This window comes from Gorilla gorilla, chromosome 20 (genome assembly GCF_029281585.2).
Source record: "Gorilla gorilla gorilla isolate KB3781 chromosome 20, NHGRI_mGorGor1-v2.1_pri, whole genome shotgun sequence".
Taxonomy (NCBI): Eukaryota; Metazoa; Chordata; class Mammalia; order Primates; family Hominidae; genus Gorilla; species Gorilla gorilla.
In genome coordinates this window covers 30,437,366-30,460,359 of record NC_073244.2, presented here as the reverse complement: position 1 = coordinate 30,460,359, position 22,994 = coordinate 30,437,366, and the positions used below count along the sequence as shown (strand labels likewise).

Here is a 22,994-nt window from a genome sequence, read left to right as displayed (position 1 = left end):
ACTACTGTAATCCAAGTTTAGAAGCAAAGTGGCATGATTTTGGCTCAATGCAACCCCCACCTCCCAGGTTCAAGCGATTCTCCTGCCTCAGCCTCCCTAGTAGCTCAGACTACAGGCGCATGCCGCCACGCCCGGCTAATTTTTTGTACTTTTAGTAGGGACGGGGTTTCATCGTGTTAGCCAGGATGGTCTCAATCTTCTGACCTCGTGATCCACACACCTCAGCCTCCCAAAGTGCAGGGATTAGAGGCATGAGCCACCGCGCCTGGCTCTATAATTCCTTTTTGCCTGCCTGCATACTAATTATCTAATTTAATTCAGGCAGGACATGTATATTCTATTATATTGCCCTAAATGTCTGAATCTAAAATTACAGACAAATTTGAAGTAGAAAACAGTTAAAATTTATATGGAGAGTGGCATTAATAAGATAAAAAATTAAAGGTGCCTTATTTGCTTATCCTCTGTCAGCAAGAAAATTTGTCAGCCATTGCTGACAAAAATGCCTTTATGAGAGAACCAGGCATCATGGTTCACACCTGTAATGACAGCTACATGGTACATGAAAGTTGGAGAATTGCTTTTGATCAAAATATTAAGACCTGCCTGGGTTATGTTACAATACCCCAGATCAAAAATAAATGCCTTTAAAAGAACTCTGAGATCCAGGAAAGGAGTTGTGAAACTCTGCTAAAGCCCAAGACTGAAGGTAACCCTTTTCAGAAGGCAGGTCCTCATTCAGGTGGCAAACTACAGAACTACTGTTTTTGGCTAAAGACAAGAAATTGTTCCACCTAACTTGGTTCCCCTGAGAATTTTAAACTTACTCTGTAAACATCCCAAACTCTTCCCAGTCACAGTCTGGGGGGGTCCTGCCTTTCCAGAGGCCTGGAGAAAGACACCCATTTATAGCCATGCTGGCAGGCCTGCAGACCTTGACCTTTACTGTGGTCCCTGAAGCAGTTCCATGACTCAGTTCCAGCTCCCTGAGCCATAGTTCATGGCCGGTTTTGCCTATGTAGAAACCCAAAGTTACCTGGGAAAATCCTCTCCTGTACTCAGTGAAAGCCATGCTCATCCACATCCTGATATGAAACTCACCATATGCAGGCCTGAGTGCAGAAACCTGCCCTTGGGTCTGCCCTGCACAGCAAAGTCCTGAAGGATATTCAATCTGTCCAAAAATTAAATGAGAATTACAACTATCCAAGCTCCTTTTAACAAGACAACTGAAGGTGGACCCTTGTGCAAACTCAGCAGCCTTAAGGCCAAGCTACAACCCCTCTTCACTACAAACCCAGAGGACATTCTACCACTCTGGGGGCCCAACAAAAACACATTTTTACTTTCTGAAACCAGTTTATAGAAACTTGAAGAGGTGTTTGCTCCTTCAAATTTACAGACACTAATGCAAAACTAGCTTCTATTTTAACATAGCACTGAAAGCATGTGGAAGACAAAATAGTCAAAAGAAAAATTTAAAGTCATTGAAATTGAAGACCAGTAAGTAAAATGTTTCTGTTTGTAGATCATGTAATTATATATATATGTATATATAGAGAGTACATTAAAACCTGTTTAAATTAATGAATACACTCAGTTAATTAGCAAAATATAAAATTAATATACAAGATATGGTTCCATACACTTAAACTATCTGATAAAATAGAGGAAAAAAAAACCTATGTACAATAGCAATGAAATACTCAATTTTAGAACAAATTTAAACAAGGAGCTCATAAATCTTTTAAGTGAAAGATATATCAATGAAAAAAATTAGAGAGGACACTAATAAATTTTAAAATGTTTTATTTCTATTGAAAAAATAAGTATTATGAAACTGCCATATTATCCAAAGTGACCTGTAGATTTAATGAACTCCTTATCAAAATTCCAGTGTTTTTCTTCACAGTAATGAAAAATCCAATCCTAAAATGGACATGAAACTACAATAAACTTTGAATAGTCAAAGCAATCTTGAGGAAAAAGAACAAAGCAGAAGGACATCCTGCTTTGTACTTTCAAACTATATTTCAAGACTACAGTAATGAAAACAGGATGAAATGTGCAGAAAAATACACCAAAAAGAAAAAGCCCAATATAACAGAAACTACTACTCTCACACATTTCAGACATGATGCAAAAAGAGAACTTAAAAAACAGTTTAACATAGAGTATCTCAAAATTATGGAGACAGATCTGTCTGTCCACAAAACAAGAAAAAAGAAGTCAGATTGTACACTCTTTTGTATGCCATGAACAGTACGTCAGCTGTCACTGTAAACTTGAAGGAAGATCATTGAAGGGAAAGTAGAATTCTTAGATTTTATAGGCATAAGCAGAAGATGCCCCTATGTGAGAGTATAATTTAAAAAAAAATTTAAGCTTCCCAGAAACTATTTCCTTTGGAACACAGCTTCTTAAATCACTTTAAAGAGTGGCTTTCTTCTTCACTTTGGACCTCTCATCCATGTCATCTGTTGTATTCACTCTCACCTACCTGGGGGTTCATCCACCATCTCATGTCGCTTCATATTCCAGGGCTCTTTCCCTTGCTCCAGACAGGTGATCAGGTCTGGCTTAGAGACAGCAATACCTGTTTTATTAAAAATAACTAAATGAATCTTGCTTATATTCTCCAATTACCAACTTAGTAATGTGCCCAGTAAGGAGGATATAATAGAATATGCTAACAAAGTTATTCTAATACACTAATTTATAACAGAAATTTTTAAATATTTAGGAAATATTTTAATTTTTTAGGTTCTTAATTTCACTGCCTGGTACTACTGAATCAAAAATTGGTGATGCCAAATGGATTTTAAGATGTAACAATATTTTATGCCACTAAACTTCTGAAATTAGCCTTAATCTAAAGTGCAGGACACAGATTAGCTCAGGAATGCAGAAAGTTCAGGTCAAGATGAAACATCTTGAAGAAATTCGTTTCTCAACAGACAAATCCCCAGTATTTTCTTGAAAACAGAAATCTGAATGTGTAAATTACCAGAAAACATTCTAAAGAAAAATAAAAGCTTTAGTTTATGTGAGGAATTTTGTATTAAAGTTATCCTCACCCAGGAAGGCCAGGTTTCTGTAGTTCTCTAACATCACATTTCTATATAAATTCTGCTGTGCAATGTCCAGGTGTTGCCACTCCTCCAGAGAGAATTCTATGGCCACATCCCTAAATGTCAACAGTCCCTGGAAAACACACATGAACACACATATTTACGAAGTGGCTATCGGCAGAATTTTTCATTTGACTCAAGGTAAAATTAGAGTAAATAGAACTGGTTCTGACTTATAAGAGTGATTGAAATTATCCAATAAAATAATTGTCAACACATGAACATTTTCTAATGTATTCTCTAACTCTGAGAAAATAGAGTGGCAAAATATCCACAACATCAGTGTATATGTGATACTTGTCTGGATGATAACATGTAAAATTGAAGGCATAAACACTAACATACATTTTTGAGTGCTACATTTACATAATGCAGAATGAGTTATGTATATTTTTCAGATGAAAAAGACATAGTTGTTTATATTTTTCAGACAAAATAGACATCTTGAGTTAGAAGGTACCACTCAAATTTTAATGTGTACAATAAACTGGACATCTTGTTAATGCAGATTATTTTTTGGGGAGATCTGAAACAAAGTCTGAGTTAATGAATCTCTACCAAGCTCACCAGTAATGCCAATGTTTTGGCCCCAAAAGACTATTTTGTCAAACATCCAGTAAGTGGAAGAGCCTGTTTTTTTGTTTTTTTTTTTTTTTAGTTTTTCTAGCCTGTAAACAAAGATGAGAGCTTTCATTTACCAAAGAAAAATAAATGTAAAGAAAACCTAAAAAAAAAGAAAAAGACAAAAAACAAAAGGCAGCCAGATTAAACGTGATGGTTTATGCACATCAGCTCCATAAAGATATCTAATGATGAAGAGAAAAATAATTCTATAGTGAAAAAATCTGTAAGAGAGCTTATTGAGTTATTAGCATCAACATCAACTGCACTAGGACAAGTTTTTATAGTGTGCTGATGCACCCAGAAGGACACGACATTACTACTGAGATACTGTACCCACTAAAGTAAATTACAGTCTGAATTTAACCATAAGAAAACATCAGTTTTATGGGAAGTTCAAGATACAGATATCTTTCATGTTCTGTAATTTGTAATAGTGATTTTAAGTAGTCTTTCTATAGCACCCTAATAAGGAGGTATCTCTTGATAATTTTTTCAGAGCTTTCTGGGTAATAAATGCCATCCTGTTTAAATGAGTGTTTTCTTAATTGTGTAATGCATACAGATAATAAAGAACACAAATAGAACCTCAACATTACATGTTCTATCTCTTTACTAAGAACCCCAGGTTTTCCCCACAGAAATATTGAGTATCCACCCCTCTCCATGTTCATCAGCCACAAGGAGAACATTTTTAATATTACAGATCACAAATTCATGGTGAGAATCTTACATGGCATATAAAAAGCCATGATGTAGAGAAGATTCTGGTATATAGAAAAATTTTTCAGACACCCTCGACTATCATAAGCATTTTTAAAAGTAGTTATGACAAACTAATAGGGAGAAAAAACACAGGTATAGAAGTGAAGATTTGCAAGTACTAAATGCAAGGCATTCCAGAAAGCAGAGTAGACACAGCTCTTGATCTGGGACACGTTTAGCTGAAAAAAAAAGTTGCTTTTTCTCTCTCCTCCTCCTCTAGAATTCTTTCTCAGATGAGATATTCTGGACTAATTACGCCTGCATCTTGACAATATGCCTTTAAAAATTTGAGCGCCACATGTTCACCTGTTACCACCACACTCAAAGTCATAAGGCTCAAGACACAAAAACTCTACCCATTTCTGTCCTTTACAACAAAAAAGATTCAGGAACAATGAGCTGCTCCACAGAGAGAAAAATATAAGTTTCTCTTCTTTTTGTCCCCAGGCGCCCTCCCCTCTTACAAACACCAGGAATTTCTGCTACAGTAATAGAAATATCGAATCCCAGCACTTTGGGAGGCCAAGGCAGGTGGATCACGAAGTCTGGAGTTCAACAGCAGCCTGGCCAACATGGTGAAACCCCATCTCTACTAAAAATACAAAAGTTGGCTGGGTGTGGTGTCTCACACCTGTGATCCCAACACTTTGGGAGGCCAAGGCAGGTGGATCACCTGAAGTCAGGAGTTCAAGATCAGCCTGGCCAACAGAGTGAAACCCCACCTCTACCAAACATACAAAACTTAGCAGGGAATGGTGGCAGGCACCTGTAATCACAGCTACTTGGGAGGCTGAGGCAGGAGAATCGCTTGAACCCGGGAGGCAGAGGTTGCAGTGAGCCGAGATTGTGCCATTGACTCCAGCCTGGATGACAGAGCGAGACTCCATCTCAAAAAAAAAAAAAAGAAAGAAAAAGAAAAGGAAAGAAATATTGGCCACACTGTCCTGTCCTTACCAAACTCAAACAGAACAGATTCCTAGAACATTCTTTAGTGCAAAAGTGGAATTTAACTCGATGAATGTATCTTGAACTCCTCATATTTGATGCTGGCACCTGAGAGTCACATGAGGCACTTAATTAAAACAAATAGACGCTTTCACCCAGAACAGAAACTGTGAAAAGGGCACAAGTAAAGAGAGTTCTGCATATTGGCCATGTGATTCTAATTAGAAGCCTGATCTTATAACCACTTACCTAAGCATTATCACTCAAGCTTTAATGAGCTTATGAATCGCTTGGTAAAATTGGCCCCACTCTATGTAATGCGATTCTGCAGGTTTGGAAATGGTCCATAAATGGGTGTTCTAAACAAGTCTTCTGTCAATGCTGGTGTCACTCTCTCTGGGCTCATTGTTAGCATTAGTGAGAAAAATGAGGTACAGCACAGAGCCCCTGACACTCAGCACTTTTGTAAAAACACAAATACTTCTGATGCAAATGAAGACAACCATTCTCTATCTTAAAGTATCATATTATTTTCTGGCTCTTTAAAGTTTACAGAGAAAACAGAAAGCAGCAATTTTCTGAGTAAGTCTGCATTTGGAAAACAACATGTGCACATGTATTAATGCAATGTTTATTAAGCAGGTACTATGTGATCAACAGGATGTTACAGAGCACTGTGATAGCACATTATTTGATTCTAATAATACCCTGTGAGTTGATACTAAGTGTCCAATAAATCCAAGGATTTAGAATAAAGACCCAGCATTTTATTTCCTCTTCTGTTTATCGTTGAGTTTTTTTAAAATGCATAGAATAAAATCTAAATACAGACAGATGAGAACGACACAGATAGAGTTTAATGAAATGTAGATGAATTTTTATTGTATTTATATTTGCTACTTTGTGACTTGTGAATCAACTACTATATCTGCAGGAACAGAAAACAAGTTGCCAAATGCAATGTCTCTGTAAACACTGGTTTTAATATAAAATAATTAAATTAAGACCCTATAATACATGTTATTTTTCCATTTATCTGCTATTAGGTTTCAGAAAATTGTGAGCACCAACTCTAAAAGGGCAACAGGATTCATCACCCAAAACTCTGACCTCTTCTAGTTAGTTCTGTGAGGCAAAACTCCAGGGTAGGGCAAGACTTAAATAAGGCCTTCAAAAAGGGTGAATCTAAACAGGGCTGAAGCAGGGTGTAGAGTTGATGTAAAATTCTGTTCTTTACACCACTGGGGAGTATTTTTATTTATGTTTCTTTTTTTAAGCTTACCTAAAAGAAAAAAAAAAACTTAAATCTCAGAGTTTGTGTAATTTTAATCTTTTTTAGCCCCATTGCCCTCTCAATTTCATATCACATACTAATAAGCAATTTAAACAAATCCCTTAAGGTTTTCTAGAATAATTTAGAAGATAAATAAGTTTTCTTAGCAAGGCAAAAAAAAAAACAACTTTTGTTTATTAATATATGTTCAGGTATAGACATCTGAAGTCACAATATAAAGAAAATGGCCCAAATAAAGCCCATATTTTTGCAGACATCTATTTATTGTACCCACCATATGATGCATAATTAAATCATTTATCCAGTTGCTAGTCTAGACTAAAAGTTCCCGCATGGTAGGGACCATGACTGCTTCATCTATTTTTCTAATGACTATATGAAATAGAAGCAATTAGTTTAACTCTTTGAGTCTGCAGACCTCCTCCTCGTTTTTACCCAAGTACCAGGGAACTGGAGAAACTTTCATCTGGGTACCAACCCAAGACATCTCCTGCATGAGGGGAGGAACAATCACAGGATGACTCATTTCATTTACACTAAGACAGAAGCAAAATTACCCACTCTTGTCAGCCTGACACAATTCTGTTCTGGAGATTCTCGAATGTCTCAAAGACACCTAGGTGATTGTGAGAGCATTTCCAGTGACCCTGGACTGATGGTTCAATAGCAAGCCAGCAGGAGAGACTCAGGCTGATTCTAAATAGAAAATGGAAGTACCCTGGTGGAGCTGCAGAACCTGGATCACCTGTCCTGATTAGCTAGCTTTTGGGTATGTAGAAGTGCAAGAATACTCTAATATCATATTTTCCAGGTAGGTATACTTGTGCTCAGGGCTCTGGCTACTTTGTGGCCTTGATCTCTAACTCCTAAGATGCTTCTTTACACTTAAGAGATTCTGCCATCAGATTCTATTTACACCTGGAGCCTCTCACATAACTGTAGCAGGTGAAAACACAAGATGTGAAAAGGTCAAAGAGCCACACTCTCAAAGGAGGGATCTAAAATGTCTATGTTGACATCTCACAATGCAGAAAATGCCTCCTATTGGTTTTCTGTACATTCTCAATCTAAAGTCGGTCCCTGTTTTATAAATTCCAGGCAGAGGCCAGACCTTATTTGCAGATTCTAGATAAAATAAACATCATTCTGGCATTTCTGGCTGTTACAGCAAGTAGAGTACAATCAAAAGATCTACTCATAGAGGCTGCTCTAGAAAATTCTAAATAATATTTTACCTAAAAAAAGGCTGATACGAGCTGGGTGCCATGGCTCATGCCTGTAATTCCAGCACTTTGGGAGTCCAAGGCAGGCGGATCCCCTGAGGTCAAAGGATCACCTGAGGTTGGGAGTTCGAGACCAGCCTGACAAACATGGAGAAACCCTACCTCTACTAAAAATACAAAATTAGCCGGGCATGGTGGCCCATGCCTGTAATCCCAGCTACTCAGGAAGCTGAGGCAGGAGAATCACTTGAACTTGGGAGGCGGAGGTTGCAGTGAGCCAAGATCAAGCCATTGCACTCCAGACTGAGCAACAAGAGCAAAACTACATCTAAAAAAAAAAAAGCTGACACAACATGAATATAAGTAGACAGTTTATTTGGGCCAAGCTTAAGTATTGTAACTTGAGAAGAAATATTCAAGATGCCTGGAATTTGCACTTTGATTAGCAGCAGTTACAAGTGGATTTGTGAAGGCAAAAAAAAAAAAAAAAAAGAAAGACATACAAATACAAACTTGTTTGTCAGAAATTCTTGTTTAAATAAATAACTTTAATTATTGATTGACTGTACATTAAGGGTAAGGGTATAGAATATAGTGTCCAGTGTGACATTATTAGTTTAACTTACACCTACCTGTGGCAATAGTGAACAATGTCAAGAGATGAATACATAGTTGAAGGAAGGGAGAAAGATGTAATTGTGCTTTTATTTTAATGTCTCTCTGAGTTTTATAAGTAAAAAGACTTTCATTCCTCAAATAAAAGTTTTGGATTTTTTTTTTTTTTTTTCAAATTTCAAGACCTAGATTTAGAATTCAGAGCTGCAGATTTAGGTCCCAGATGGGTGGAGCAGCAGCAGTTGTTACCTGCAATTGTGAGCATTTTAGCGAGAGAAGGGAAAGAGAAGTGGAGATTCTCATGTCTCCATGTCTACTCAATGCACACTGTTACTCTGATTAGGTTTCTGGGCTCCATGGTCTCTGAATCAGTTTCAGTTCTGAAGATAAAAGAGTCATGGAATGAAGTAAAATGATTAATATCTGCCCTATAAAGTTTGTAGAAATCTGGTCTAGTCCCTCTAGAAGTGACTATAGAGGACTATAGACACCAAATACACAGAGACACAATTCTGCCTGCATATTTAGGTGACAGCATGCACTTTAGAGCATAATTGTGAGTTGACTGGAAGACTAAGAGGGAAAGTCCCCTTTACAATAAAGCTTGGTTGGCACCTTATGTGTTTATATTATGTCTGGTAATTCTAGACACTGTTTGGAAAATATAATTTTTTAAAAATTCTCTTCAGCCCCAGAGAAACCACAATAATGTAACAGACAGAAAATTGTTTCATTACACACTTAAATCTGAATGTCACATGTATTACAGTCAGTCTACTTAAGAGACTGAAAAGACAGAAAGACAGTTACCATAATTAGTTCACAAGTAGAAGAATTTACAGCACCATGCCATAGTTCATCCTAAATTCACCTGGTCATTGGGGAGGCCATCCATGTATGCTAACTGGTTATATTCAATGACAAAATAAGCTTTTCACATCTTCATGACAGAAGGTAGTTTGCAACTTGAAGCCAGGTAACTGCTTAAGGTAGACTTTCACTCTTCTACAAAAGTGATTGAAAAGGGTGCTATCTTTTTGGCTACTTGCATTTTAAATCAGTGGCTCTCTACTCCCTGAAGACGTGCTAGAGCACTCTTGCTTCCCCTCTTCTGGTGGCCAGTGTCCTCTTTTGTTTCGTACCACCTGCCACTGACATACAGCCCACAGCGCAGGGCTCACAGCTGGCAGCTCACATCTTAGGTGAATGCCAATTCCCACAGCAGCACTTTAGTGTCACATCAAAGAGTGAAGCCTGGCCAGGCATGGTGGCTCATGCCTGTTATCCTAGCACTTTGGGAGGCTGAGGCTGGTGGATCATGAGGTCAGGAGTTCGAGACCAGCCTGGCCAACATGGTGAAACCCCATCTCTACTAAAAATACAAAAAAAAAAAAAAAATAGCTGGGCGTGGTGGAGGGCACCTGTAATTTCAGCTACTTGGAGGCTGAGGCAGAAGAATTGCTTCAACCCAGGAGGCAGAGGTTGCAGTGAGCTGAGATCGTGTCACTGCACTCCAGCCTGGGAGACAGGGCAAGACTGTCTCAAAAAAAAAAAAAAAAAGAGCGAAGCCTGAACTGCAGAAGGAGAGCCTGCAGGCCTCTTGGGTAGAATTGCACTTTCACAATAATGGTAAAGAGAGCATTGTTTAAGCCACAGTTTCTATTTATAATGGTTACATGGAAAAAATACTGCTGGATTTCCAGCATGCATCCAGATAAAGCTAGCTCCAAGAGTTCTCACTGTAATAGCCTGTCTTTCAGAGATATTATGGGATACCAATAGGGCTTCTAAAACAGATATACAAAGCATTCAAAAGAAAAACAGCTCTCACTCCAAGAAAGATTATATTGAGAAAAAAGGAAGTTAAAAGCCTCTTTAAAAAACCTGAGATTAGATATAAGATTGCTCAAGTCAGTCAGAAAATATTCCTCTAAAAAGAATTTCTCTCTAAATACCCAAAGTGCATAGCTACTCTCAGCATGAGTAACATGAGTACTATGAAGAAAGGGGGCATATTATCAGTGGAATTTTAAAAGTTTTTATTCATCTCTGCTGCGCTCATCTAGCCATTGAAGGCAAAATCTATATTGAAATATATTTGACAACTTCCACCAGTACTTTTGATGAAAAATTAAAATATGACTGTGATAGTATAATGGAATATATGTGAGCCTACAACATAGCTTACTAGAGAGGTATTACAGTTTTGGGATGGCCACATCACTTGCCTTTATTTGTCCTGTAATAGCAGCATTCCAATTTTTGAAATGAAAGACACTAACATTATGCTTACTTATAATTATCCCTATTGGTTAAATTAATAAGCCTATCAGACTAACATCTACTGTAACGATTTGGTAGTAAATTTTCTTTGGATATTAGACATAAATATGTAAGTATGAATAATTTTAATGTACTACTCATAATGTATGTGGAATTTTTAAACATTTTCTTTAACTATAATTCAGTTAAACTACATTTCAAAAGTATGAATCACAATATTAAAACAGCTATTTAAGGAATTCATTTAAAGTAAATATTATGGTTTTATTCATACTGTTGTAGAAAATACTAGTGAATGTGTTTGAATGAGGTTGTCTACAAACACTGCATAACTATGCTAATTGTACTGAAGTAATAAATAGAAACCAAGGTATGACAACAGACTCCACTGTTCAGTTTATAAACTGAATTGTTTTTTTTTTGTTTGTTTGCTTGTATATTTTATTTTATTTTATTTTATTTTATTTTATTTTATTTTTGAGATAGAGTTTTGCTTTTGTTGCCCAGGCTGGAGTGCAATGACATGATCTCAGCTTACCACAACCTCCGCCTCCCAGGTTCAAGCAACAATCCTGCCTCAGCCTCCCAAATACCTGGGATTACAGGCATGCACCACCACACCCTTCTAATTTTGTATTTTTAATAGAGATGGGGTTTCTCCATGTTGGTCAGGATGGTCTCGAACTCCCAACCTCAGGTGATCTGCCCACCTCAACCTCCCAAAATCCTGGGATTACAGGCATGAGCCACCACGTCCGGCCATAAACTGAACTCTTTTTGCTTTTGTAGTATAAATACTTCAGCCTGCAAACGATCACCATGGATAATCAGGTTTCTGTCAAACAACTTACTCAGTATCTTTTAATCTTTATAATTCAGCCTGCAAATGATCACCATGGATAATCAGGTTTCTGTCAAACAACTTACTCAGTATCTTTTAATCTTTATAATTCTGTATTGCTAAATTTTGTCTATTTTTATGCTCAACTTTTGTGTGCTCTTGGAATGAGCTTTACTCTGAACAAATCTGTGTCAACTTTAAAAGACTATCTATAAGAATAATCTTTTGCCAAAGCAAAAAAAAGAGCAATTAATCTCAGGTCCCAGATAAAGACAATCCTGAGTCAAAAAAAATGACAAAAGTTTTATTTTGCTGTTAATATGATTTACATATATCTCAAAAAAACAGGGATAAAAATCTACACACAATCTAAATGTTTTAAGAAAAGAGATTTTAGTAAGATATTTTCTCTTATCTTAATGTGGACCAAGCCTCTTATTTCTAATTTATATTTTGTTTTACAACAGACAGGTCCATCACATGTCCTTGAACTCTTGGACATCTGAATTTTGCACACTGTGTGCACACGTAAGAATGCTTATGGGAGAAAAAGCAGAAGAGAGAAAGGTGTTATATAAAATTCATGGGTTCACATGAATAAAGCAAGTTCTTAGAGACCTATAAAGAGTTTTAGATTATGACACAATAATAGTGGGAGACTACAACATCCCACAGGCACTAACAGACAGATAACTGAAGAAGCCAATTAACAAAACATTAGGACCTAAAGTCTACCCTTGACCAAATAGTCCTAATAGACATCTACAGAAGTCTTCATCTAAAAATAACATAACATACATTGTTCTCATCACCATGTGGCACATACTCAAAAACTGACCACACAATCAGAAATAGAATAATCCTCAGCAAATTCAAAAAACTCAAAATTATACAAAGCAAACAGCTGAACAGAAATATAGTTCAATAAAAATAAAACAACTGATACAATTACATAAAAATTAAACAACCTGCACTTGAATAACTTTTTGGTAAATAATGAAATTAAGGCAGAAACCAAGAAGTTATTTTAAACAAATAAGAACAAAAAAAACAGGCCAGGCATGGTGGCTCATACCTGTAATCCCAGCACTTTGGGAGGCTGAGGCAGGCAGATCACATGAGGTCAGGAGTTTGAGACCAGCCTGGCCAACATGGTGAAATCCTGTCTCTACTAAAATTACAAAAATTAGGCAGGCATGGTGGCACATGCCTGTAATCCCAACTACTTGAAAGGCTGAGGAAGGAGAATGCTTGAACCCAAGAGGCAGAGGTTGCTGTGAGTTGAGACTGTGCCATTGCATTCAGCCTGGACAACAAGAGTAAAACTCCATCTTAAAAAAAAAAAAAAAAAAGAACTAAAAAACAACACATCAGAATCTCTGCAATATAGCTAAGATAACGTTAAAGGGAAATTTATAGCATTTAATGCTCAAATTAAAAAGTTAGAAAGATCTTCATTTTACAACCTGATATAATCAATAAAAGAATGAAAGAAGCAAGAGAAAATCAATCCCTAAGCTAGCAGCAGACAAGAAATAACCAAAATCAGAACTAAACTGAGATTTAGATATAAAAACTTTACAAAATATCAAAAAATCCAGGAATTAAATCTATGAAAAATTAAATAAACCACTAACTAGATAAGGAAGAAGGGATGACCCAAATAAACATAATTAGAAATAACAAAAGAGACATTACCACTGACCCCACAAAAATATCTTGAAATGTACTATGAACACCTCTGTGCACACAAGACAATCTAGAAAAAATGAAAAAAGTATTGAACAAATACATCCTTCCAAGAATTAACAAAAAAGAAATGAAACCCCTAAATAGATGAATAAGAAGCTCAAAAATTGAATTAGTAATAAATAGCCTACCAACCAAATAAAGCCAAGGACCAGACAGATTCACAGCTGAATTCTATCAGATGTACAAAAAAGTGCTGATTATTATTTCTACAGAAACTATTTTAAGCAATTAAGAAAAAGTAACTTCTTTTCAACTCATTATATATGAACAGCACTATTCTGATACCAAAACCTGGCAAAGATAAAACAAACAAAAAAAAAATTCAGGCCAATATATTTGAACATTGATGCAAAAATCTTCAACAAAATACTGACAAACCAAATCCAGCAGCATATCAAAAAGCTAACCCAGTATGATCAAGTAGAATTTATTCTGGGAATGTAACGTTGGTTTAACATACACAAATCAATAAATGTGATTCATCATATAAAGAAAACTAGACAGAAACCACAAGATTACCACAATAGATGCAGAAAAAGCTTTTGATAAAATTTAACATCTTTCATGTTAAAAACCCTCAACAACCTAGCCATTGAAGGTACATACTTTAAAATAGTAAGTTATCTATATGACAAACCATCAGCCAACATACTGAATGGACAAAACCTGGAAGTGGACGGGTGCAGTGGCTCATGCCTGTAATTCCAGCAACTTGGGAGGCCAAGGCAGGTGGATCCTCTGAGGTCAGGATTTTGAGATCAACCTGGCTAACATGGCAAAACCCTGTCTCCACTAAAAATATAAAAATTAGCCAGGTGTGATGGCAGGTGCCTGTAATCCCAGCTACTTGAGAGACTGAGCAAAGAGAATCACTTGAACCCAGAAGGTGGAGGCTGCAGAGCGCCAAGATTGTGCCACTGCACTCCAGCCTGGGAGACAAAGTGAGACTCTATCTCAAAAAGAAAAAAAAAAAAAAAACCCCGAAGCATTCCTCTTTGGAAACTGGTACAAGGCAAAGATGCCTTCTCTCAACACTACTATTCAACATAAAATTGGAAGTACTTGTCAGAGTAATTAGGCAAAAGATAAAAATAAAAGGCATTTGGCCAGGTAAGGTGACTCACGCCTGTAATCTCAGCACTTTGGGAGGCCAAGGTGGGTGGCTCACGAGATCAGAAGTTCGAGACCAGCCTGGCCAACATGGTGAAACCCCACCTCTACTAAAAATACAAAAATTAACCAGGCACAGTGGTGGATGCCTGTAATCCCAGCTACTCAGGAGGCTGAGGCAAGAGAATCACTTGAACCTGGGAGATGGAGTTTGTGGTGAGCCAAGACTGCCACTTCACTCCAGCCTGGGCGAAGAGCGAGACTCCATCTCAAAAAAATAAAAGTAAAAATAAATAAAAGGCATTTAAACAGGAAGAAAGGAAGTCAAACTATCCCTGTTTGCAGACAACATAATTCTCCATCTGGAAAACCATATAGTCTTCATAGAAAAGCTCTTTAACTTACAAACAACTGCAGTATCATTTCAGGATACAAAGTAAGTGTACAAAAATTAGTAGTGTCCCTGTAAATCAACAACATCCAAGCCAAATACGAATCATAAACACAATCCCTTCACAACTGCCACAAAAAGAATAAAATATCTACGAATACCAGGAAGGTGAAAGATCTCTATAAGAATTGCAAAACAATGCTTAAAGAAGTCAGAAATGGCACAAATGGAAAACAACTTTATGCTCATAAATAGAAAAGATCAATATCCTAAAAATGATCATACTGCCCCCCAAAATTTACAGATTTAATGCTATTCTAATCAAATGACCAAAATATTTTTAAAAGAACTAAAAAATAATATATATATTGTAAAATTCATATAAAACCAAAGAGTCTGAATAGCCAAGGTAATCATAAGCAAAAACAGCAAAGCTGAAGGCATTACATTACCTGTCTTCAAATTATACGACAGAGCTGCAGTAAACAAAGCAACATGGAACTGGTACAAAAACAAACTCATAGACCAATGCTACAGAATAGACAGTCCAGAAATAATGTCACACACCTACAACCATCTGATCTTTAACAAAGGTGACAATAGAAATGTGGAAACAATTCCCTATGTAATAAATGGTGGTGGAATAACTAGCAAGCACTATGTAGAAGATTGAAACTGGACCCCTTTATTACACCATATACAAAAATCAACTCAAGATTAAAGACTGAAATCTTTATTTTAACATTATAAAAAACCCTGGAAGATAACTTAGGAAATGTCATTCTAGACATAGAATCTAGCAGAGAATTCATAATGAAGATACAAAAAGCAACTGCAAAAAAACAAAAATTGACAAATTGGACCTAATTAAACTAAGGAGCTTCTTCACAGCAAAGGAAACTATCAACACAGAAAACAGACAACCAACAGAATAATAGGAAATATTTGCAAACTATGCTTCTAACAAAGGTCTAATGTCCAGAATCCATAAAAATCTTAAACAAGTTTACAAGAAAAAAAAGACCTCACTAAAAAGCAGACAAAAACTTGACAAAGATGCTTTTCAAAAGAAGACAAACATGTGGCTAACACACATATAATAAAATGCCTATCAATAATTATTGGAGAAATGCAAAGAAAAACCACGAGATACCATCTCATGCCAGTGAGAATGGCTATTAAAAAGCAAAAAAATAGATGATGTCAAGGTTGCAGAGAAAAGGGAACGCTTATACACTGCTGTTAAAGTGTACATTAATTCAACCATTGTAAAAAGCAGTGTGGCAATTTCTCACAGAACTAAAAACAGATTACCATTTCATCAAGCAACCTAATAATTGGGTATATACCCAAAGAAATATAAATTATTCTGTCATAAACACACATGCGCAAGGGTGTTCACTACAGCACTATTCACAATAGCAAAGACATGGAATCAACTTGAATGCCTATCAATGGTAGACTGAATAAAGAAAATATGGTATGATCAGGCACAATGGCTCATGCCTGTAATCCCAGCACTCTGAGAGGCCAAGGCAGGTGGATTGCCTGAGCTCAGGAGTTTGAGACCAGCCTGAGCAACATGGAAAAATCCCATCTCTAAAAAAATACAAAAACAAAAATTACCTAGGTGTGGTGGTGCATGCCTGTAGTCCCAGGTACTTGGAAGGCTGAGGTACAAGAGGATTGCTTGGCCCAGCGTGATGGCTCACACCTGTAATCCCAGCACTTTGGGAGGCCGAGGGGGGGTTGATCACCTGAGGTCAGGAGTTCAAGACCAGCCTGGCCAACATGATAAAACCCCATCTCTACTAAAAATACAAAAATCAGCTGGGCATGGTGGTGGTGGGTGCCTGTAATCCCAGCTATTCTAGAGGCTGAGGCAGGAGAATTGCTTGAACCCAGGAGGTGTAGGTTGAGGTGAGCCAAGATCGCCCACTGCACTCCACTCAGGGCAACAACATCAAAATTCCATTTAAAAAAAAAAAAAAGGCCAGGCACAGTGGCTCATGCCTGTAATCCCAGCGCTTTGGGAGGCCGAGGTGGGTGGATCACGAGGTCAAGAGATCGAGACCATCCTGGCCAACGTGGTGAAATCCTGTTTCTACTAAAAATACAAAAAATTAGCCAGGCGTGGTAGCGGGCACCTGTAGTTCCAGCTACTCGAGAGGCTGAGAATGGCGTGAACCCAGGAGACAGAGCTTGCAGTGAGCTGAGATTGCGCCTCTGCACTCCAGCTTGGCCAACAGAGCGAGACTCCATCTCAAAAAAAAAATAATAATAATCACATAGGAACACTTCTAGGAGGTACCAAGTTTCATCACATAAAATTTAGCATTAAAGTCAAAAATCAAAGTAACAGGATATAGGGCTGGGCGCAGTGGCTCACACCTGTAATCCCAGCACTATGGGAGGCTGAGGTGGGCAGATCACTTGAGGTCAGGAGTTCGAGACCAGCCTGGCCAACATGGTGAAACCCCATCTCTACTAAAAATACAAAAACTAGCCAGGTGTGGTGACACAGGCCTGCAGTCTCAGCTACTCCGGAGACTGACGAAGGAGAATCACTTGAACCTGGGAATTGGAGGTTGCAGTGAGCTAAGATTGCACCATTGCACTCCAGCCTGGGTGTCGCAGTGCAACTCTTTATCTCAAAAAACAATCAAACACACAAAAAAACACAGGATATAGAACAAAGATGTTCACTACCAAGAATTTACCCTGCTAAAAAAAAGGAATTGAAGTTTTTAGGAATCTATTTAACTCATCAATTATCTATCACATTGTTTTGTGGAAATGTATTCATTGTCTACAGCTGAAATTGAAGAGAGATTTTTTTTTTTTTCTTTATTTTTTTCCTTGGTAGCTACCATTCTAAAAGCTAGATGGAATTCTGTTTGAAATAACTCAGCCATAGGCCAAGCACGGTGGTTGATGCCTGTAATCCCAGCACTTTGGGAGGCCCAGGCGGGCGGATCACCCGAGGTCAGGAGTTCAAGACCAGCCTAACATGGTGAAACCCTGTCTCTACTAAAAATACAAAAATTAGCTAGGTGTGGTGGTGTGTGCCTGAAATCCCAGCTACCCAGGAGGCTGAGGCAGGAGAATTGCTTGAACCCGGGAGGCAGAGGTTGCAGTGAGCCAAAATGGCGCCATTGCACTCCAGCCTGGGCGACAGAGTGAGACTCTGTCTCAAAAAAAAAAAAAAAAAAAAAAAAAAAATCACTCCTCCGTAAAAAAAAAACATGTCCGAGAAACTTCCTAAACTCACTCTGAGAAAGAAAAAGGTAAATGAAAATGTTCAACAAATAAAATATATTATTACATATTAATGTTTTTGAAACTCACCTCTTTTATGCCCTTTGTAAATATTTTCTTACCTTTCAAGCTCTACTAATAAAATGCAATACACAGTTAAAAAACTGAGGTGAGCTGGGCACAATGGCTCATGCCTGTAATCTCAGCACTTTGGAAGGCTCAGGCAGGTGAGTCACTTGAGGCCAGAAGTTTGAGAACAGCCTAGCTAACATGGTAAAACTCTGTCTCTACTAAAACTACAGAAACTAGCTGAGTGTGGTGGTGCACACCTGTAGTCCCACCTACTTGGGAGGCTGAGGCATGAGAATCACCTGAACTCAAGATCTGGAGGTTGCAGTGGACCGAGATGGTACCACTGCGCTCCAGCCTGGGTGACAGAGGGAAACCGTCTCAAGACAATGAAAACAAGCCTTAGGTCAAAATAAGTGAAAAAACCTTTTCAAGACACAGATATGCCTTAATCATGTGTCAAGTCAGGCCATCCAATTACTTGAGAGACTGTCCCACCCCATCCTACTCACTAAAGTGCTCAATAACCCCCTCTCAGGAGACTCTGAACTATGCCCCAGTGAGTGCCTCAGGCGCATTTTACTCTGCAAGTTCTTACACCAACTCACTGGGGTCAGTTTTTTGCGGTTTGTTTTTGTTTTTGAAATGGAGTCTCACTCTGTCGCCCAGGCTGGAGTGCAGTGGCGTGATATCCACTCACTGCAACCTCCACCTCTGAGGTTCAACTGATTCTCCTGCGTTAGCCTCCTGAGTAGCTGCGATTACAGGCCTGTACCACTACACCCAGCATTTTTTTTTTTTTTTCGTATTTTTAGTAGAGATGGGGTTTCACCATGTTGGCCAGCTGGTCTCGAACTCCTGACTTCGTGATCCACCCTCCTTGGCCTCCCAAAGTGTAGGGATTACAGGCATGAGCCACCATGCCTGGCCCTGGTTTTTGTTTTGTTTTGTTTTGTTTTCTAGAAATTTTTTACTATTTTTCTGTTCTCTAAAGGAAACCAGGAGGCAGAAATTATTTGTTTTCTCCTCAATACTAGTATCTGATTGACTGACCAGCAATGTGTCTTTAAGAAATGAAAGCTGGGTTGGGTGAAGACAATATTAATGTCTCATAAAATTAGCTTTAAAAAAAAAAGTGCACTAGGAAATGCCTTTTAGACTCAGGGCATCCACCTGCGCACTTGGGAAGCTACACTCAATACCTCAGATTTTCCTATGAGAGAATATGACCCAGAAGCTGATATTTACTAGACACTCTAAGCAGACATAGCCATAGTGGGTATCTTAGTTTATCCCAATACAGTACTGAAACCCAGGTCCAAGAAAACCGAATGGTGACTGAAGACACATCACACTATAGTTTCCAAAAGGAAAACTTGACCCAAAACATTCTGATAAGATATCTGTGACTAGGGAAGATAGAAGAAAAAAAAACGCAGAGATATTTTACAATACAGTGTCAGGAGATTATTCTTTGCTTTCTTCTCATAGGAAATATTTACAAAAAGAAAACAAATCTTTTTAAATGTGCCATCAAATGCTTTGTCAAAAAATGATTAATTGGCCGGGTGCAGTGGCTAACGCCTGTAATCCCAGCACTTTCGGAGGCCAAGGCGGGTGTATCACCTGAGGTCGGGAGTTTGAGACCAGCCTGACCAACATGGAGAAACCCTGTCTTTACTAAAAACACAAAATTAGCCAGGCATGGTGGCACATGCCTATAATCCCAGTTACCAGGGAGGCTGAGGCAGGAGAATCGCTTAAACCTGGGAGGCGGAGGTTGCGGCGAGCCGAGATTGTGCCATTGCACTCCAGTCTGGGCAACAAGAGTGAAACTCTGTCTCAAAAAAAAAAAAAAAAAAAAAAAAGATTAATTGGCCAGGCGAGATGGCTCACGTCTGTAATACCAGCTCTTGGGGAGGCTGATGCAGGCGGATCGCTTGAGGCTAGGAGTTTGAAACCAGCCTGGACAACATAGTGAAGCCCGGTCTCTACTAAAAATACAAAAATTAGCCAGGTGTGGGGGCGGGCGCCTATAATTCCAGCTACTTGGGAGACTGAGACAAGAGAATCATTTGATCCCATAAGGCAGAGGTTGCAGTGAGCCTAAATCACACCACTGCACCACTGCACTCCATCCGGGGTGACAGAGCAAGCCTCTGTCTCAAAAATTAAAATAAATAAATAAATAAAAATTAAAACAGGTATCAAAATCTACACTAAAGGACAAACAGATAAAGTGAATTAGGTAGGGGACATTGGCATTTGGGAATGTCAGACAAAACGGGAAATTTAGTATTTTCCTGCAAGCCAGAGTTAGGCTGGAGGAAGAGGGGATGAGGGGTGGACTTGAGGCCCTGCTTGGGATACATGTGAAAATTTCAGGAAAAAAGCAGTCCCCTGTGGAGTGTGAAAATAATTAAGTGGCAGGCAATTAGATTGAGGTGGCTCTAGTCCCCGGATTTCTACTTCTAAAAAAAAAATCTAAACTCAAGAGCATTTTTTGGTAAATTACTACATTAGCGGAAACAAAATTCTTGCTTAACCAAGAATAAGCTGACAATTAAGCTATGATTACATAACCAGGATATTCCCACCTTGAATGTAAAAATTAAGAAACTAGGCTGGGCACGGTGGCTCACGCCTGTAATCCTAGCACTTTCGGAGGCCAAGGCGGGTGGATCACCTGAGGTCAGGAGTTGGAGACCAGCCTGGCCAACATGGTAAAACCCCGTCTCTACTAAAAATAAAAAAATTGTGGTGGCGGGCGCCTGTAGTCCCAGCTACTAGGGAGGCTGAGGCAGGAGAATCGCTTGAACCCAAGAGGCGGAGGTTGCAGTGAATCGAGATCACACCACTGCACTCCAGCCTGAACAAAAAAGTGAGACTCTGTCTCAAAAAAAAGAAAAAAAAAAAAACGACAACCTAGATTACTGTATCTAGCCAATTATTGAATTTGGTTTTCTTTATCATGAACCTTGTAACAATCTTTTCTTCAGGCCCCTTCCATGGACCACAAAAGTACAAACCACACCTGGGTGTGGTACAATTTTTGAATCATTCTTTTATTAAATTATTTAATATTTTTGCAGTGACGCCCATAAATTTTTAATGGGAAAAAAGAGGGCCTGGGAACCCCACAGACCAAAGCTCTTCCCGTTCATGAACCCGCAACCCGAGTCAGGATTCTCCCCTGACGACCCTCCCCGGGTCCCTGAACAATCTGGGAGAGACGCGGGGCTGCGGGTCCACAGCTGCCCAGAGAGGGCTCCAGGCCAGGGCACAGTCACTGCGCAGGGAAGAAACAGGACTCCTGGGGGTCTGGCTGTCAGCGTAGCCGCCAACTTATTTCTGAAGGGGACTGAGGTCGAGCTGGGCGCAGATTGTTGAGCTGACTGGGGGGAGGCCTGAGTCCCGCCACAGCCGCTTCCCACCAGTTCCAACCAGCCCCCTCCCCTCTCTCGGGATGTCGGACTGGCATTCTCACCATTTCTAGGCTTCTAGGGGGTCCTGGCATCTTAGCTGTGGATCTCCAATACCTGCTGGTAACAGCGCCACAGAGGCTGGGCCTCTAAGAGCAGAGGACACAGAGCAGTGAAGACAGACCTGGGACTCCGGCGACAGCGAGAGACAAAGGCCCCGCCATATCCCGGAAGCCGCTTTGTCCAGTCCAGCTGTGTGTCTGATTGGACAGTTCCCAGCCCAACGTCCCTAGTTGGATAACGTTTAAGGCCCCGCCTACTCAGACCCTGAGTGATAGAAGATGTGATCACACCCTAGGCTGAAGAAAAGAGTGACAGCCTAAGCTGCAGCCTTATCGGGCAGGGCTTCCTCCCTGAGCTGAGCCAGGCCCACCCCAGAGCATGGGAAAATTCTATATCTTTTTTGCTCTCTCTCTTTTTCAATGTATTCAAAATGTGAACAAACATATTTTATGTATATTAATAATACATAAAATTTTTGTTCAAGAGAAAATCAACTTTTACTTTAGTAATAATGTATTATCAGCACTAAAGCTAATTTGATAAACCGTTATAAGTAAATCCATCAGCTGGGCGCGGTGGCTCACGCCTGTAATCCCAGCACTTTCGATGGCCGAGGCGGGCGGATCACATTAGGTCATGTGTTGGAGACCAGCCTGACTATCATGGTGAAACCTCATCTCTACTAAAAATACAAAATTAGCTGGGCGTAGTGGCACGTGCCTGTAATACCAGCTTCTCGGGAGGCTGAGGCAGGAGAACTGCTTGAACCTGGGAGGTGGAGGCTTCAGTGAGCGTGGATCGCGTCATTACAATCCAGCCTGGACAACAAGAGTAAAATTCCGTCTCAAAAAAAAAAAGAAAAAAAAATTAGCTGGGCATGGTGGCGCACGCCTGTAACCCCAGCTTCTCGGGAGGCTGAGGCAGCAGAATTCCTTGAACCCGGGGGGCTGAGGTTGCAGTGAGTCAAGATCCTGCCACTGCACCCTAGCCTGGGCGACAGAGCGAGACTTTGTCTCAAAAAAAAAAATAAAATAACAAAAATAAAGTACATCAAATTTGTCTTTTTGACCATTCTAGATTTTTATACATATTTTATGATCTCTTATAATTTTTTTTTTATTATTTTTTGTCTAGACGAAGTCTAGCTCTGTCGCCCAAGCTGGAGTGCAGTGGCGCCATCTTGGCTAACTGCAACGTCTGCCTGCTGGGTT

The 22,994-nt window shown here is 39.1% G+C and overlaps 1 protein-coding gene across 1 annotated transcript in view; it reads right to left on the bottom strand.

Annotated features, from left to right (window-relative positions):
* The window catches only part of ZNF254 (zinc finger protein 254), a 45,981-nt gene extending 23,195 nt beyond the window's left edge, over positions 1–22,786 (bottom strand). Inside the window, exons 1-3 of the mRNA XM_063701183.1 lie at positions 21,786–22,786; positions 3,078–3,204; positions 2,501–2,596 (exon numbers count right to left, since the gene is read on the bottom strand). Coding sequence (XP_063557253.1) covers positions 2,501–2,596; positions 3,078–3,204; positions 21,786–21,815 — 253 coding nt within the window. The 5' untranslated portion in view covers positions 21,816–22,786. The remainder of the gene's footprint in view (positions 1–2,500; positions 2,597–3,077; positions 3,205–21,785) is intronic.
* Positions 22,787–22,994: the final 208 nt, after the last annotated feature.